This window comes from Chrysochloris asiatica, unplaced genomic scaffold, assembly GCF_000296735.1.
Source record: "Chrysochloris asiatica unplaced genomic scaffold, ChrAsi1.0 scaffold00479, whole genome shotgun sequence".
In the NCBI taxonomy this organism is placed as follows: Eukaryota; Metazoa; Chordata; class Mammalia; order Afrosoricida; family Chrysochloridae; genus Chrysochloris; species Chrysochloris asiatica.
This window is the reverse complement of record NW_006408997.1, coordinates 415,847-432,715: the sequence shown is the minus strand read 5'-3', so window position 1 is coordinate 432,715 and position 16,869 is coordinate 415,847. Positions and strand designations below refer to the sequence as shown.

The following is a 16,869-nucleotide window of genomic DNA, read 5'->3' as shown; positions in this document are numbered from 1 at the left end:
TCTTGGCCTCCAAGGAGCACTCTGGCTGCACTTCTTCCAAAACGGATCTCTTGGTTCTTTTGGCAGCCCATGGCACTTTCAATATTCTCCTCCAAAACCATAACTCAAAAACATTAATTCTTCTGCAGTCTTCCTTATTCACTGTCCAGTTTTCACATGCATATGAGGTTTAGATTACATCCCAATGTAAACAAAACAAAAATCCTCACCAATGGACCAGTAAATTACATTCTTATTAAGAAAAGATTGAAGTTGTCAAAGACTTCATTCTTCTTGGATCAACTACCAACACTCATGGAAGCAGCAGTCAAGAAATCAAATGACGTATTGCATTAGGCAAATCTGCTGAACAAGACCTATCTATTTTAAGTGTTGAAGAGCAAAGATGTCAGCTTGAGGACTAAGGTGTGTCTGACCCAAGCCATGGTATTTTCAATAACCAAACTGATATAACAGTACATTTAAGTGAATTGAGTATATAAATTATATCTTTAAATAAAAAAGGTGAGAGTATTATCAACAACTTCTAATCAAATATGTTAGGAAATTTTAAATGAATTGGCTTAATTTCTACAAAAGTATAGATAAAAATATTGATAAAAGAAATAATATTTTATAAATACAAAGAAAACCACAGTTTCATTAACCAAGTCTACAAAACATTGAAGACACTCTACTCTGAAAGGCTGTTTTATTTGGCCTCACTCAAGCTTGCCCAGTGCTAAAAAGCTTCTCCTTGGCAGATGTTAAATATTTTATCATCATGGCTACCTAACATGATAGGGACTCAGGAAAGATATGAGTAGGCTCTAAATTCACATCTATGGTTTATCTTGAGACTCTGCATAAGCATGAGTGAAGGCTAAGGCAAAATTATAAAAGGCCTGCAAGACAGTTCAAGGTTTGCACAAATATGCACAGAGCCCCTCAGCAAAGACTGAGACTGTGAAGCTTTTTTGTTGGTTAGAAAGCTAATCAAGCATACAGTGGTGGTGGTTGTGTGCCATGGAGTTGGTTTCAACTCATAGCAACTTCATATAGAGCTTCAGAGGTTCTAAATATTTGTGGAAGCAGAAAGCCTCATCTTTCTGAGGAGCAGCTGGTAGATTCGAACTGCTGACCTTGTGTTTAAGAGCCCAACTTGTAACCCACTATGCCACCTGAGTTTCATAAGCTTCAGTTGTTATTTTTAAGTGCCGCTCAGTCAGTTCTAACTCATAGCAACCGTGTACAGGGTTTCTGAGGAGTGGCTGGTGAGTTTCAACTGACGACCTTGTGTTTCAATCTGACCTTGTGGCCCAGTACTCATTCTACAAAGCCACACCAGGAAAAGAAACAAAAATCAGAATTTACAAAATTATTTCAGAAAAGTCATTAAACAAACAATAACAGCTATACACACCAACCAACTAGAAGCCCTGGAGAGTTTTTCAGAGTTGCTACTACATTCTATTATTTGAAATGTTTATACCAAGAAAAAAGAAAGTATAACCCATACACAGTAGGAAAAAAAAAAATCAACTGAAACTTTCCCTGAGGAAGTTTGGTCTTATTAAACAAATAATGTAAATTGTTGTTATTGTTAAGTGCTATCGACTCATAGCAACCCTATATAGACTTTCCAAGGAACAGGTGGTGAGTTTGAAATGCTGACCTTGTGGTTGGCAGTCCAGTGCTGATCCTATAGCACTACACCAGGAGAAAATAAGCGAGTTTAAATATGTCCAAGAGTGAAAGGAAATCATGTCTCAAGAACTAAAGTATGAAAATAATGTCTCAAAATATAGAATTATCAATAGATAAAAATTATAAAAAAAGAAACATATAGAAATTTTAAAGTTAAAAGCAAGTTAAAAAGTTAAAGTTAAAAAGCAGCCTAGAGGGGCTCAACATAGCTGAGCAAACAGAAGGAAAAAAAAACATTGAACTTGAAGATAAGTGCTGAAAGAAACATACACACATATAATTATCAACTAATAACTGTCTGGCAAAGTACCCTTCAAAAATGAAGGAGAAATGCAAGCATTCTTAGATAAAATAAAAACTGAGAAAGTTCATTACCACCAGAGCTGCTCTATAAGAAATAGCGACATAAAAGAATTGTAGAAAATAACCTGAATCTACATTAAGAAATAAAGGGTCTGGTAAAGGTAACTACACATAAAAGAGAGCATAAATATATATTTTTTAATCATAATTTTTTTTCAATATGATTTACAATTGCAAAAAAGCAATCATTTTAAATCTGTGTTGATGGGCATAGGATGTATAAAGATGTCATTTGTATAGTAATAACAGCATAAAGGAGGTGGGAAACAAAGTTATATAGGAGGAAAGTAATTTCTATATACTTGAAATTGTTGCTGTTGTTAAGTGCCACTGCGTCGGTTCTGACTCACAGTGACCCTGTATAGGGTTTCCAAGGAGTGGATTGTTAATTTGAACCACTGACCCTGCAGTTCAAATTGACTTGCAGTCCAGTGCTTTATCCCACAGCACCACAACAGGATTCCTACTTGAAATTAAGTTGGTATTAATCCAAACTAGACAGTTATCAGAACTCCTGGTATGGCACTGTAGGATAAACACTGCACTGAGAACCACAAAGTTGGTGGTTCAAACCCAACAGTTGCTCCTTGGAATCCCTATACAGGGTCACTGAGTCAGAATCAACTTGATGGCACTGAACTACAACAACAACAGACATAAATGGAAATGTCAGTGGTAATCACCAGAGCAACCACTAAGGAAATAATTTGAAAATATACATGAAAGGAAACAAGGGAACTATTACACAAAAAAGTAGTAATAGAAGAACTGATCAAAACAAAAGTTTTACAACATATAGAAAACAAAGAGAAAATGACAGATATAAATTCTACATTATCAGTAAATATAATAAATGTAAATGAATTAAATTCTCCAATTAAAAACTACAACGGGATGCTATCTCACATTCACTGGACTAACAGACTGACAATACATATTGGTCAAAATGTGAAGCAACAGGAGCCCTTAACTGCTGATGGAGGTTTAAATGAAACTATTTTGAAAAACTACTTGGAATTATTATAATTTTTTAAAAATATTCAAACACATTTACTCAATAACTTTGTGGCTGATAAAACATAAGATGATCTCAACAACAAAAAAATTAAGGTTAATAAAAAATTATGATATACATGTTGTTGTTGTTAAGTGCTGTCAAGTTGGTTCCAACCCATAGCGACCCTGTATAGGATTTCCGAGGAGCAGCTGGTGAGCTTGAACCACTGACCTTGCAGTTCAAACGGCTTTGCAGTCTGGCCCATTAACCCACAGTGCCGCATGGGGACTCCAACATATCTCTAAAAAAAGTCTTATTTACAAGAGGAACCAAGTTATGTTTTTCATTAATGTGTCGGCTTTAGAACAACATTATGTAGTATTATTATAATAAAGATGGATCTCCTAATAGCTCAAGTATCCAGTGAACTATTCAGATATAGATGATTTTTTCTTCAATCACATTCAGAAAATCTAATTTGCTTGTTGAGTCTTTGCCAGTCTAATCTTTTCAGCTTTGGTGATTAACTCTTCAGTGGCGCTTTTCTTTTCTCGAGGCTGATTCAGTTTGGCTTATCTGTCTATCAAAATCATCTGCCAATACCTCCACTACTCATGATCACCAGAGAGGATCTCAAGTTTTCTTTTGAATTTCTGTGCATGCATCTATCAATGCTTGAGCAGCCTCAGGAGTCTTAAATTTTTATGGCATTCTGTATCAACTTCTAGTAAGTCAACATAGACAACTTCTGAGATCGCCACTAAAGTATCCTGAACTTGTTTCCCACCTGGTAGGGTCTCAGCACTAATGATCTTAACAATTACTTCCCTTACAAACTGGGCTCCCATAGAATTAATCTCCTGGGGGCATCATTCTTCACTATTGTTTTTTTCATTTTTCATTCCAGACTTATTAGGTTCTTCAAGGTCTATTTCCTTTTTGGATGATTTTATTTGGGATATTTTTTTGTTGTTGTTTTAAAGAAGCCATGCTGGCTTTTTGTAGAGTGAAATACTCCTTTTTTAAATCCATCCATTCACTCTTTGATAGTATTCTAATGGTATAACTTCTTTTCCCATTTTATGTCTCTTTATGCTTTTTCTTGTGCTTCCCTTTTGCTCTTAAAAGAGACCCGCCTTTATCTTCTGTGGAGACTTCTTTGTTTTCTTGGTAAACTTCTTTAGCTTCCTTTTTAATGTTTTCTTTTTGAGAGGGTTTTTTCACTTTAGATTAGGGAGCTAGGCATTTTGTACTAGCGGGGTTCCTTCTCTTCCTCTTATCGGTTCTTATTTCAGGTAAATTGGATGCTTCAGTCTTTTCCCGTTTTTTCCATTTTCTTTGTTGGTGGCTTTTGGGTTTCAGTTATTTCTACTTCAGACCCCTATGGTGTCCTGGATCTTTTCAGTTTACAGATGATCTCATTGTTAGTGTCCATATTTGCCTTCTTGGCCTGAGCATTGTCTTCCTTCTTCATACGATCTTTCTTCCTTTTTTTTTCATTTTCTTTTCTTCAGGTACACTTACAGCTGGAATGGGTTTATTTTTCACTGTCTTAGGAAATAACCCAGGTTTTCTTGGTGCTTCTTCTGATAAATTGTTAAGAAACTCAATAGCTTCTGCTGCTTGTCCTTTTGTTTCAAATTCCACAAAGGCAGATCCCTTTGACTCTCCAGTAGATACTTAATAATTCTACATACACAGTCCATTAATTTTCATCCTTTGGTCTTTCACCTAGAATCTTTTTCCTTCGGATCCTGGTGCCTTCTAAATCCACCTCTACAACAGCTGAACTTTTCGATGCCCTGGCAATTAATTTTCCATCAGTGGTCAAGTTATTTATTTTGTTAAATGATACAAGTGATATATCAACATATCCATTTCTAGATATTTCTATCTGTTCTCTCAGAAATCTATCCTCGTGCAGACTGGCATCTCCAAACAAATTTTTAAGAATGTATGATTGAGTATGAAAAATACAAAGAAAAGCAATGTGGTGATTATCATATGTCAGGCTGCTTGTGAGAGAAAAAGAGTGGCATGTAAGTAGCTGGTAATAAGTATATTTCATGATCTGGTTGGTGGCATATGGGTGTTCACTTTGGGATAATTCCTTGATGTATGAAGGACTTCAAAAAGCCCAAGGAAAAAAAATTCCATTATCTTTTTTTTCTTTAAGTTTTTATTGTGAACTGAGTGATAGTTTACATGGGAGAACATCGGTTTTACACTCATCGTTTCATTCACTGCAATGATTACAATCTCCTCTGTGCATCATCACTCAATAGTATTTGCTTCTATTCTCTCTCTCTCTTTTTTTTTTTTTGGATATACACAAACACACTAAGGAATATATAATCATTTAAACAATCAAAGGACATATTGTGGAAGCCTGCCTCCTGGCTACCAACACACAATCTTTCTCTTTCCATGAGTCTAGAGTCCTCAGCTACGCTATCTCTCCATGTCATCATCTCTGCTTCCATTTTTGGTGTTACTGCTTCTCTGGATAGGGTTGCACATTCTACTTGTGCTCATCTCCCTCGATGATCCTAGGGTTCTTTGTTCCTGGACTGTAAGATTAACTATTCCCCACATTTTATTACAAAACTTCTACCTTTATAGTTCTGACAATCGCAATTAGTCATGATAACAATTACTCACTATTGAATTATAAGAATCTCATCCCCATCTCCTTTCATCAGACCCATCTAGACAACAAGAAAACTATTCATTGGGGATTCTACTTCCCCCGCACACTGTGAAACTAAAACTCCCTCTTGAAAACTTGTAAGTCAGTCACTTCATGTCTTTATAGCACTCCCATTTTAAGTAAACAATGTCTAAGTTGCCAATCCCTAATAACCCTGTATACAGAGGGGATAGGATTATACTTGTTGGTATTTTGAGCTACTACATCCATAAGTATAGGTCAAGTTCATAAAATCGTAGCAATTTACACTCGTTTCCTTTATCAAAAGTTTTTTTTTTTAATCTTCCTTTAGCTGAGTTCTGATCATTAAGCCATCAAGGCTAGGTCAAATGGGTACTATCTCTAAGTCTGGACACTAGTGCTCCCCTCTTCATATCAGCTGGATGCTTCACTCTCAGATCTAGCCCTACTTGTTCATGGGCCCAGGAGTCCCCAGGTCTCACCACACTTTGGACCAATTTACACTTGTGTCCTTTATCAAAAAAAATTTTTTTTTATTTTCCTCTCAAGTTCTGATCATCAAGCCACTAAAGCTAGGCTGAATGGGTACCATCTACAAGTTTGGGCATTCTTGTGCATCTCCCCTCACTTCATATCAGCTGGACGGTTCACTCTCAGCTTTAGTCCTCTGTGGCTATTTCCTTGTGCATGGGCTCAGGAGTCCCCAGGTTCCATTATCTTTTAATTCCATTCTTCCACAAATTTTTGAAGTTTATATAAATGTTCTCATCTATATAATTATGTTTTGCAAACTTTTCTTATTGAATGCCATAGAGCACAATAAAAGTTTATAAAAATTTAAGTTAGACTTAGAGTAAAATAAAATATGCTTAAAATACATGAAGCTGTATACCTAAAATACTTAAAATTACAAAAAACTTTTGAAACATTAGCAAACTGCTAACCCTCTTGAAAAACACCATGGTTTCTGACAAACACACACAAAAAAAGGAAAATTATGATACTGTATTCTATACTGTGAATTCTGAACTAGTTAGTTCAGCAACAGAGAAATAAATGGACCCTAGCAGAAAGAGAAACTAATTTATCAGATTACTTAGCAGCTTGGGTATAAAATAAAGTGACATGTTGATGATTTAGAGAGGTACTATCCTGCTTTCATCTTCTCCCCAGGTAAAATTTGACATCATTTTTCAGTACTGTCTCTTGAGAACAGATAAAATTTCACACATTTATATACATATAAAATTCTTTTCCATGAAGACCCAAGACACCATCCAGAAAAAGAAAAAAATATATAAGCAATTAATAATACATTTTTGAAACAACACTGAAAATCTGTCACTGAAAAAATAGTTACTTTACCTGATCAAGATTTGAAAGGCTGTTTGGATCCTGACTCAGACCTTGATACTGCCCTCTGAGTCTGTCGCCAGCAGCTATTTTCCTAAACTTCTTCAAGTCCACAACATACAGCGCACTGAACAGAGAAGACTCAGTTGTTAAAACCATGAATTATGTCAGAAAACCTAATCCCAATGGATAATGGAGCAATTCATTGGCCATTCTGACCTCTCTTTGAAAAGGTAGACAGAAGCCCTATAGTAATGGTAGAGGCACTATGTGCTATTTCAAAGACATTCAGGGAAGTTATCCCCAAACTCATATTCTGACACTATTGATTCATGTTTGTCACTGTTTCTTATTTAATTGCTTTCAAAAGGAAATCTCTGAAAAAAAAAAAGATGACTTCTAGAAAATGCAGGCAGACTAAGAAATAAAAGCTATTTGTTGTTGTTAGTTGACATAAACTTGGCTCCGACTCATGGCAGCTTAATATCTAACAACAAATTGCTGCCTGGTCTTGTGCCATCTTCATAGGCATTGAGAAGGAAGAGGTAGTATAGATATCCTGATTGTGTCATATATGTTACAAGGAAAAATACAACAGTGCTACAGTTATTTTGGACAAAGAACAGAAAGTATGATACTGAGATCACCAAATTCCAACTTTAGTGCTTGTACTTGCTTATGGATCTCTGGTAGCATAGTGGTTATGAATCAGGCTGCTAATCTCATGGTCAGCAGTTAGAAACTACCAGCTGTTGTGCAGGAGAAGATTTACAGCCTCAGAAACCCTATACAGGGTCGCTATGAGTCGGAACTGACTCCACAGCACATACAACAACAACAACAACTTGCTACTTATAACAGGTATGCTCACTGCCATCCAAATCTTCCAAATCATATTTTCTCCAGAGAATATGATATAGTGTTCGTTATAAAACTACCAAGCATTACAAATGTATATACATACTAATTTAGCAGTTCTACTTTTAGAAATCTTCACTATAGAAATGCTTGAAATATAAAAAATAATGCATTTAATAGATTATTTTATTGCAACATTGTTTGTCTAAACAAAGACTACAAATAACATAACATGAATATACTGGAATAACACAGTTACAAAAAGGAATAAGGTCCTTCTTTACAGATTGATATGATAAGATCTACAAGGGACATTAAGTAAAAAACAAAAAATACGCAATAGGCTGCTATATTGTATAAGAAGGCAATGTAAAAATTTTTAATTGTTATAAAAGATTAAGAAACTCTGGATAACAGCAAAGAAGAGGGACATAAGTGGGAGACTTGCGTATATATATATATATATATATATATATATATATATATATATATGAGGCTAAGTCAAAAAGTATTGCTACTAGGATTCTAGTTCATGCATGCATGAGTTTATTCCATACAAAACATATTTAAGCATGTCTCTATAACAACAACAACAAAAACTACAATCAGTGGATGGCTGCAGACAAGCTCCTTCATTAATACACTTGTCTTAGTCTCCTTAGGGTGCTTCCAAAAAAAAAGATTCAATCAAAACAGTGGCTTCTGAGGGGATTGGCTAAGTCAGTTAAACTCAAACAGAGAGTACTTTTTTGTAATTCCAAGGGACAGTCTTGACAGAGTTTTCTTGAAGGACACAGCACAATCACAGGGTAAAATCTGTTAAAGATTAAAAGCTGCAATGGGGCGAAAAAGGCTAGGAAGGTTGTGCTGAAGAATGTTTTTTCCCCATCACAACAATGCACCCGCTCATTCTTTGTGGGTGGCACCTGGATTTCACTGAGAAATCTAACCTCATCCACCTTACAACCCTGATCTTATCCCTTCAAATTTCTTTTTGTTCCCGTAACTCAAAGCACATTTAAAAGGAACATGCTTTGATTCTCTCAAGGCTGACAAAACTACCGTTTAGAATTCTTTGGGCAAGTATTAGAAAAACACTGCCCTCAGAAGTGTATAGTCCTTAGATAGAGGTTATGTTAGGAATAACTTTACATTTGGCATTTTTCATTTTATATATATATATATATATATAAAATTTGATAAAGGGTTCTATTACTATGTACAACTTCCTTTGGACCTACCTTCATATGGTGGTGGCGATTATATGCTGTGGAGTCAGTTCCGACACCTATACAGGGTTTCTGAGGCTGTACATATTTATGGGAGCAGAAAGCCTCATCTTTCTCCTGCTTAACAGGTGGTAGTTTCAAACAGCTGCCCTTTGGTTCACAACCTGATTCGTAACCACTACGCTACCAGAGCTCCTTTACCCTCATATACTTATATATATTTAAAAATTTATTTTTGAATCATATGACTTTATTATCTACTTAAAATTTTGTTGTTGATGTTAAGTGGTATCAAGTCGGTTCTGACTACATAGGGTTTCCAAGGAGCAGCTGGTGGGTCTGAGCCATCAACCTTGTGATTAGTAGTCCAGTGCTTATCCTAAAATTTTAAATTAAAAAAAAAAAACCAAAAAACTACTTTTAAGAAACAAAACCTCCCAGCATCATTAGGAGTACATGTGAGGAAAACTTGGTTAATTGGCAAAACACAGTCACAAAGTTTATGTTCCTACTGTGAGAACTGTTATCTGGGGTTTTAAAAACCTCTGAACAGCCATTTAAGATTTAACTAGTGATCTCTACTAAGATGAGTTTGGTTGCCATGTCTCCCATTTCAGTCCCTACTAGCAATATCTCTAGGGTATAAGGTTCAAACCACTGGAACATCTGGCTCGCAGGCTGCATAAAGCCTGAGAAATCATTTGGTGTGGGCCTGCCAAGGCAACTGCAGTTCCAGCCATCATATTAGGGATGAGTTAATTAAATGTCAGACCAAATATGTTGTTGTTGTTAAGTGTTGTCGAGTCAGTTCCGACCATAGCAACCCTGTATAGGGTTTCCAAGGAGTGACTGGTGAGCTTGAACCACCGACCTTGTAGTTCAAATGGCTTTGCAGTCTGGCACATTAACCCACACTGCCACACCAGGACTCCTGGTTTGAACTTCAAGGTCGGTGGTTCAAGCTCACCAGCTGCTCCTTAGAAACCCTATATAGGGTTGCTATGGGTCGGAATCGACTCGACAACACTTAACAACAGGGTTTCTTATATCTGTAAAACCAAATATAGCAGGGCTAACATTTTTAAGTTGACAATTTTGTATGGTCCATGAATGGTGTTATAAATTTTAAGAGCAAAAAAAGTTCCCCACCCCTGCTTCTAAAGCCTAACTGTTTGTGGGCTAGGTGAAAGATATATAATTCTGGGCTAGGTGCCAAGATGTTTGACCACCTCCCTGCTCAGGAGGTTATAAAAATGGCCAGAGAGGGATTGTCTCTGTTCCTCAGCTATGGTGCTAGGTGGAAGCATGTACAGAAGCTTTCAGTCCACCTAACTAAGCCAACCTAGCCAAGCTGACAGTTTAAGAAAAGACTTTTGAATCCCTTGTTTATAGTATAAAAGTTTTCTATCTCTGCCTGCACACCTTTTGAACTGGGAACTGCTTGTCTATTGTTGGTGGTCTGCTTCTTGTTGTAAGCAATAAAGGCTACTTTCCATGTGCTAATGCTCTGGGAGTGTGTAGTATATTTAGGTTTTGATCAGAAAGGCGTGATAATCATGGCAGAATGATTATTAGTAATCAGTCCCCTATTTCAGTGGCCTCTTGGCTATTTAGAAATCTGGGAAAACCCGAGAGTGGCTTTCAGTATTCCTTGTTCAGTACCTGATATGATACTTCCGCCCAGCTAAATGACTGGCCCAGTAACCAGACTTCCAGAACCTGTAGCCATCCATTTCTCTTCGGCTATCACAGAAAGGCGTATAACCATAAGGAGCACCATCCAAATTGAAGTCTCTTAACTCTTTCAGATCTGTCCGTACAATCTGGAGGAAAAAAAGATCAAAAGTCATTTTGCAAGAAAACATACAGACAGTTCTAACAGTTTCTTTAAAAAAAATACAAAGTGCTGTAAGCTGCATAGAGAGCAACACTGTGTTTAAAAATACAAGGACTCACAGAGTTAGAGCTTGCATTCCTCCACTCTTTAGATGGCTGTCCTCACTACTCACTAGTGCTTGGCATATAGTATTCAAGTATTTAAGAAGAGTAGAAATAAAGCAAATTTACATTCCTTAGTCTCTCTGTATTTCCATTCATTCATTGATAAAATGGGGACAATACCTATCTCAGAGGATTGTTGATAAAATTATGTAGAACAATGCCTGGTGAGTCTCACAACACATACAGAAACTAATTCAAAATGGATCAAGGACCTAAATGGTTATAAAGTTCTTGGAAGCAAATATAGCAGTAAAGTTTTGGGACCTAATTTTTTTCAATGACAGATGATTAAATACAACAATGAATACACAAGTAACAAAAAACAAAATAGATAACTGGGACATCATAAAAGTTAAACCAAAAGAGTAACAATATACATATGTTGTTGTTGTTATGTGCCGTGGAGTTGGTTCCGACTCATAGCGACCCTATACAGGGTTTCCGAGGCTGTAAATCTTTATGGGAGCAGAAAGCCTCCTCTTTCTCCCATAGAGCAGCTGGTAGTTTCGAAGTGCTGACCTTGTGGTTTGCAGCCTGATTCGTAACCACTATGTAGGCTACGAAAAATTCTTTGGGGATGAAATATCTAATCAAACATATATAGAAAAAGGACAGAGCTTCGCCCTAAGCTTTCTGAGGCTGTAAATCTTTTTTCCTTTTTTGAGTCGCCAATTTTTTTTTTTTTTTTTTAAATGTTTTACTGTGAATTATGTGATAGTTTACATGGAAGAACATTAGTTTTACATTTATCCTATTGTGTATCATTTCATTGCCATGGTTACAATCCCCTCCATGTGTCATCAACCAACAAAGGCTATACACTACAAGCCTGCCCCTCTCCCTCTCTGTGTCTAAAGTCCCCAACTGCTCCATCTCTCCACGTCATCATCTCTGCCTCCATTTCAGGCATCACTGCTTCTCTGTGTAGGGTCCCACTCTCTGCTCTTCTCCCTTGATGGTCCCAGGGACCTCCGCTCCTAAACTGAAAAGTTAATCACTCCCTTCCTTGTTATAAAATGTCTACCTTTATATTTCCAATCCTCAGAAGCAGTCCTGATAACAATTATTCACTATTGTATCACAAGAGACCCATCCGCATTTCATTTCATCAGCTCCACCTAGACAGATTGGATACTACTCATTGGGGATTCTATCTTCCTTCACGTCCTCTTGCTCTAGGTTCCCTCTTGAAAGCTTGTAAGCCAGTTACTTCTTACCTTTGTAGCCCCCCATTTTGGGTAGCCAATATTCAAGTTGCCCATCTTTGTCTACCCTGTGTACTGAGGGGTGGGAATGATGCTTGCTGTAAAGATTTGTTCCCTCTTTTGAGCTACGGCATAGGTGTAGATCAAGTTCATCAAATTGTATAGATTACTTTTTTTTTCCTCTTCTTTCTTCTTCTGGTTGAGCTCTGATCATCCAATCATTGAAGCCAGGTCAAGTGGGTATTATCTGCAAGTGTGGGTGTTCTTGTGCATATGCCCTCTCATCTTATCAGCTGGATGCTTCACTCTCCACTCTAGTCCTCTGTGGCTATGTCACTGACTCTGGGCCCAAGAGTCCCTAGGTTTTGCTGGGCTGTAAATCTTTACAGAAGTAGACTGCTCATCTTTCTCCCACAGGGCAACTTGGGGTTTGAACTGTCAACATTTCAGTTAGCAGCGCAATATTAAACCTACTGTACCACTATGGCTCCTATATGTATGTGTATGTACAGATATATGTATGCACGCACATATGAAGGGGCTTCAAAAAGTTTGTGGAAAAGTTTCACTGTCTTTCAATTCTATTTCTACACAAACTTTTTGAAGCCCCTTCACATATTTATAAAGGACACAGTTGCGAAAAATTCTCAGATAAATGCAAACACCGTGTGAGATTCATTTTCTGAGTTTGAAGGCTTAGGGCCTTAATCTCACAGGAAAATTTAGTCAATTGAAAAACAGTTCAAAAAGTTTATGTTCCTCTTGAGGGATTGGTATCAGGGGGTTTTAAAATCTGTGACCAGCCATTTAAGATATAACAAGTGATCTCTACTTGTCAGAAGTGAAAAAGAAAGAAGGAAACCAAAGTCTCAGAGAAGAAACTAATCTACAGAGCTACCAGCTTACATGAACCATGGCCCTATCCACCATAAAACCAGAAGAATTAGCTGTTATCCAGTTGAAATACACAGAATACAAATTCTTAAATAGTCCCGACTTAATGGAGCAGTTGAAACTAGAAGACTCCCTGGACTATCATCCTGAAAAACTATTTAAACCAAGAATTAAAAATATCCTCTAGGATCCCCTTTCAGCAAAATAACAATTACTCTAAAGCACATCTAAAAAAGGTGTGGCAGCAGTATCAGACTTAAACATGTAATTTCAGAAGTGGGGAAGCAAATCATTATAAGCATCAATATGATATGATTATCATAAGGTGGAGGTCAGGGCATAACTCTACTTTCCACCCATTTTACTGAGTTTGACACCAGCTATCCCTCTCTGTACCTGCTGGATTTGATAATTCATTGCAATGGTCACAGAGAGCTCACAGAATACATTCACAATTAAGGGAATTATGAGGAAAGTAACAGATTACAAGTCAGGGTCAGGAATGACTCAAGACAGTTCTTCAATCAGGGTAGCTTCTTGGTTGCACTTATAAATTGGCCCTAGACATCTTGTTTCTTGGTCCCTAAGGCCTTTTCAGGAGGCCAGAGTGACAAAAGTCTTTATTTTACCTCATTCACATAATCCCACTCACTCATTTGGTGGGAGTTATAGGACTATGGTGAGTACAGTAATATAAAGTGATTCATTGCACCACAGCAAAGAAAAGAAGATAAGGGGCAGGAAAATGAGTGTACTGAAAACGGAACAATCAGAATGCAATTAAACAGAATGTTTCATATTGTAAAACATGTTAACTAATGTCACGAACAATTTGTGTAAAAATTGTAAAATGAGAGCTTAAACGGCTGTGTAAACTTTCACTCAAAAACACTATTCCTCTATACCGAAAACGACAGCATTGAAAAGGACATTAGGAAAGCAATACCATTTACAATAGCCACCCAAAGGATGAAATATCTAGGAATAAATGTAACCAGAGACACAAAGGACCTATACAAAGAAAACTACAAATCACTACTACAAGAAACCAAAAGAGACCTACAAAAATGGAAGAATGTACCCATGCTTCTGGATAGGAAGACTTAACATTGTGAAAAGGTTAATACTGCCCAAAGCAATTTACACATATAATGCAATCCCAATCCAGATTCCAATGACATTCTTCAAAGAGATGGAAAAAACAATTACAAACTTTATATGGAAAGGAAAGAGACCCAGGATAAGCAAAGCACTGCTTAAGAAGAAGAATAAGGTTGGAAACCTCTCACTGCCCAACTTAAAAATGTATTACACGGCTACAGTGGTCAACTGCAAAGTCATTTTAACTGCAAAGTCGTTGGTTCAAGCTCACCAGCTGCTACTTGGAAACCCTATGCAGGATTGCTATAGGTCGGAATTGACTCGCTGGCACTTAACAACAACAACAGTGGTCAAAACAGCCTAGTACAGATACAATGAAAAACACACTGATCAACGGAAGAGAATCAGGAATCCAGAAATTAACCCATCCACATATAGCAAACTGACTTTTGACAAAGTACCTAAATATATCGCATGGGGTGGGGATAATCTCTTCAACACATGGTGCTGGCAGAACTGGAAAACAATATGCAAAAGATTATCGCACGTCCTATACAAAACCAACTCAGCATGGATTAAAGACCTAAATGTGAATCCCAAAATTATGAAGGCCATCAATGAAAAAATAGGGACAAGTGTGAGGGCACTAATTCAGGGAATACACAGACTCTCAAACATTTTGAAATCAACACAAACAAAAGTAGACAAAATAGATGATTGGGACATACTAAAAATTAAAAACTTATGTGCATCAAAAGACTTCACCAGAAGAATAAAAAGGGAACCCGCAAATGAGAAAAAATCTTTTGCAATGACACATCAGACAATGGACTCATTTCTAAAATATGTAGGAAACTACAACACCTCTAAAAGCAGACACATGTTCTGACTGGTGACCACGGTGGTCACTGATAAGGGGAAGGAAGTGAAAAACAGCAATGAAGCTGCAAGCTAAATCCAACCATGTTCAATACACTCCTGTGAACCCGGGTAGACACCTGGTTGGCAAGCAGTGTGGCAGGACCTGGGGATTCCTAGGCCCAGAGTCAGTGACATAGCCACAGAGGACTAGAGTGGAGAATGAAGAATCCAGCTGATAAGAAGACAGGGCATATGCACAAGAAAACCCACACTTAGAGATAATATCCACTTGACCTGGCTTCAATGGCTGGATTATCAGAGCTCAACTAGAAGAAAGAAGAGGAAAAAAAGAGTAATCTGATACAATTTGATGAACTTGACCTACACCTATGGATGCAGTAGCTCACAAGAGCGAACAAATCTTTACAGCAAGGATCATTCTCACCATCTCAATACAGGGAGACAGGGATGGGTAACTTGGATACTGGCTCCCAAAATGTGGGATGGGGGCTACCAAGGCAAGAAGTGACTCGCTTATAAGCTTTCAAGGAGCCTAGATCCAGAAGGCTCTGAGGAAGGTAGAATCTCCACTGAGTAGTATCCAATCTGTCTGGGCAGGACTGATGAAAGGAGATGGGGATAGCACTCATGTGGTACTATAGTGAATAATTACTATCAGGACTGAATGTGAGGGTTGGAAATGTAAAGGTAGACATTTTGTAGCAAACTGAGTAGAGTGGTTGACTTTGAAGTCCAGGTGTGGAGGTCCCTGGGACCATCAAGGGAGAAGAGCGGAGTGTGGGACTCTACCCAGAGAAACAGTGACGCAAGAGATAGAGGCAGAGACAATGACGTCGAGAGATGGAGCGGCTGGGAACTCTAGACCCAGAGAGGGAGAGGGGCTGTGTGCTGATGACCAAGGGGCAGGCTTACAGGGTGTACCATCTGGTTGTTTGATGATGCATGGAGAGGATTGTAACTATGGCAATGTAACGATATATGATAGGATGAACGTAAAGCTAATGTTCTCCCACGTAAACTATCACATAATTCATAATAATAAAAAAAAGAGAGATGGGAATAAGATTATTATGATTCAATAGTGAGTAATAGTTATCATGACTAATTGTGACAGTCATAATTGTAAAGGTAGAAGTTTGTAACAAAATCGGGGATGTAGTTAATCTTATAGTCTAGAAACAGAGGAACCTAGGACTATCAAGGGAGAAGAGCACAAGTGCTATTCAGAGAAGCAGTGATACCAGAGAGGGAGTTAAAGACGGGGACATGAAGAGAGGGAGCAGCTGAGGACTCTAGATTTATGGGGAGAGAGGGAATGAGAGCTGGTGGCGAGGAGGCAGCCTTGCAGAATATGCCCCTGGGTGATGTAAATTATTACATATGCCTGAGTGTTTAAAAAAAATAAGCTAAAATGAATCGAGAGAAATACTGTTAACTCTCTTTGATATCCCATGCAAGTAAAGATTTACTAAAGGTGATACAGAAACAGCTGCAAGCGTACATTGACAGAGAAGTTCCAGAGGTCAAGCCAGATTCAGAAGAGTTCGTGGAACAAGGGATATCATTGCTGATATCCGATGGATCTTGGCTGAAAGCAGAGAATATCAGAAAGATGTTTACCTGTGCTTT

General features: G+C 37.6%; 1 protein-coding gene and 1 pseudogene across 1 annotated transcript in view; both read right to left on the bottom strand.

The window, feature by feature from the left end:
* Positions 1–16,869, bottom strand: part of UGGT1 (UDP-glucose glycoprotein glucosyltransferase 1) — a 311,128-nt gene that overhangs the window by 10,223 nt on the left and 284,036 nt on the right. Inside the window, exons 37-38 of the mRNA XM_006877319.1 lie at positions 10,820–10,980; positions 7,083–7,197 (exon numbers count right to left, since the gene is read on the bottom strand). Of these exons, the coding sequence (XP_006877381.1) occupies positions 7,083–7,197; positions 10,820–10,980 (276 nt within the window). The remainder of the gene's footprint in view (positions 1–7,082; positions 7,198–10,819; positions 10,981–16,869) is intronic.
* Positions 3,501–6,844, bottom strand: LOC102832738 (annotated as a pseudogene).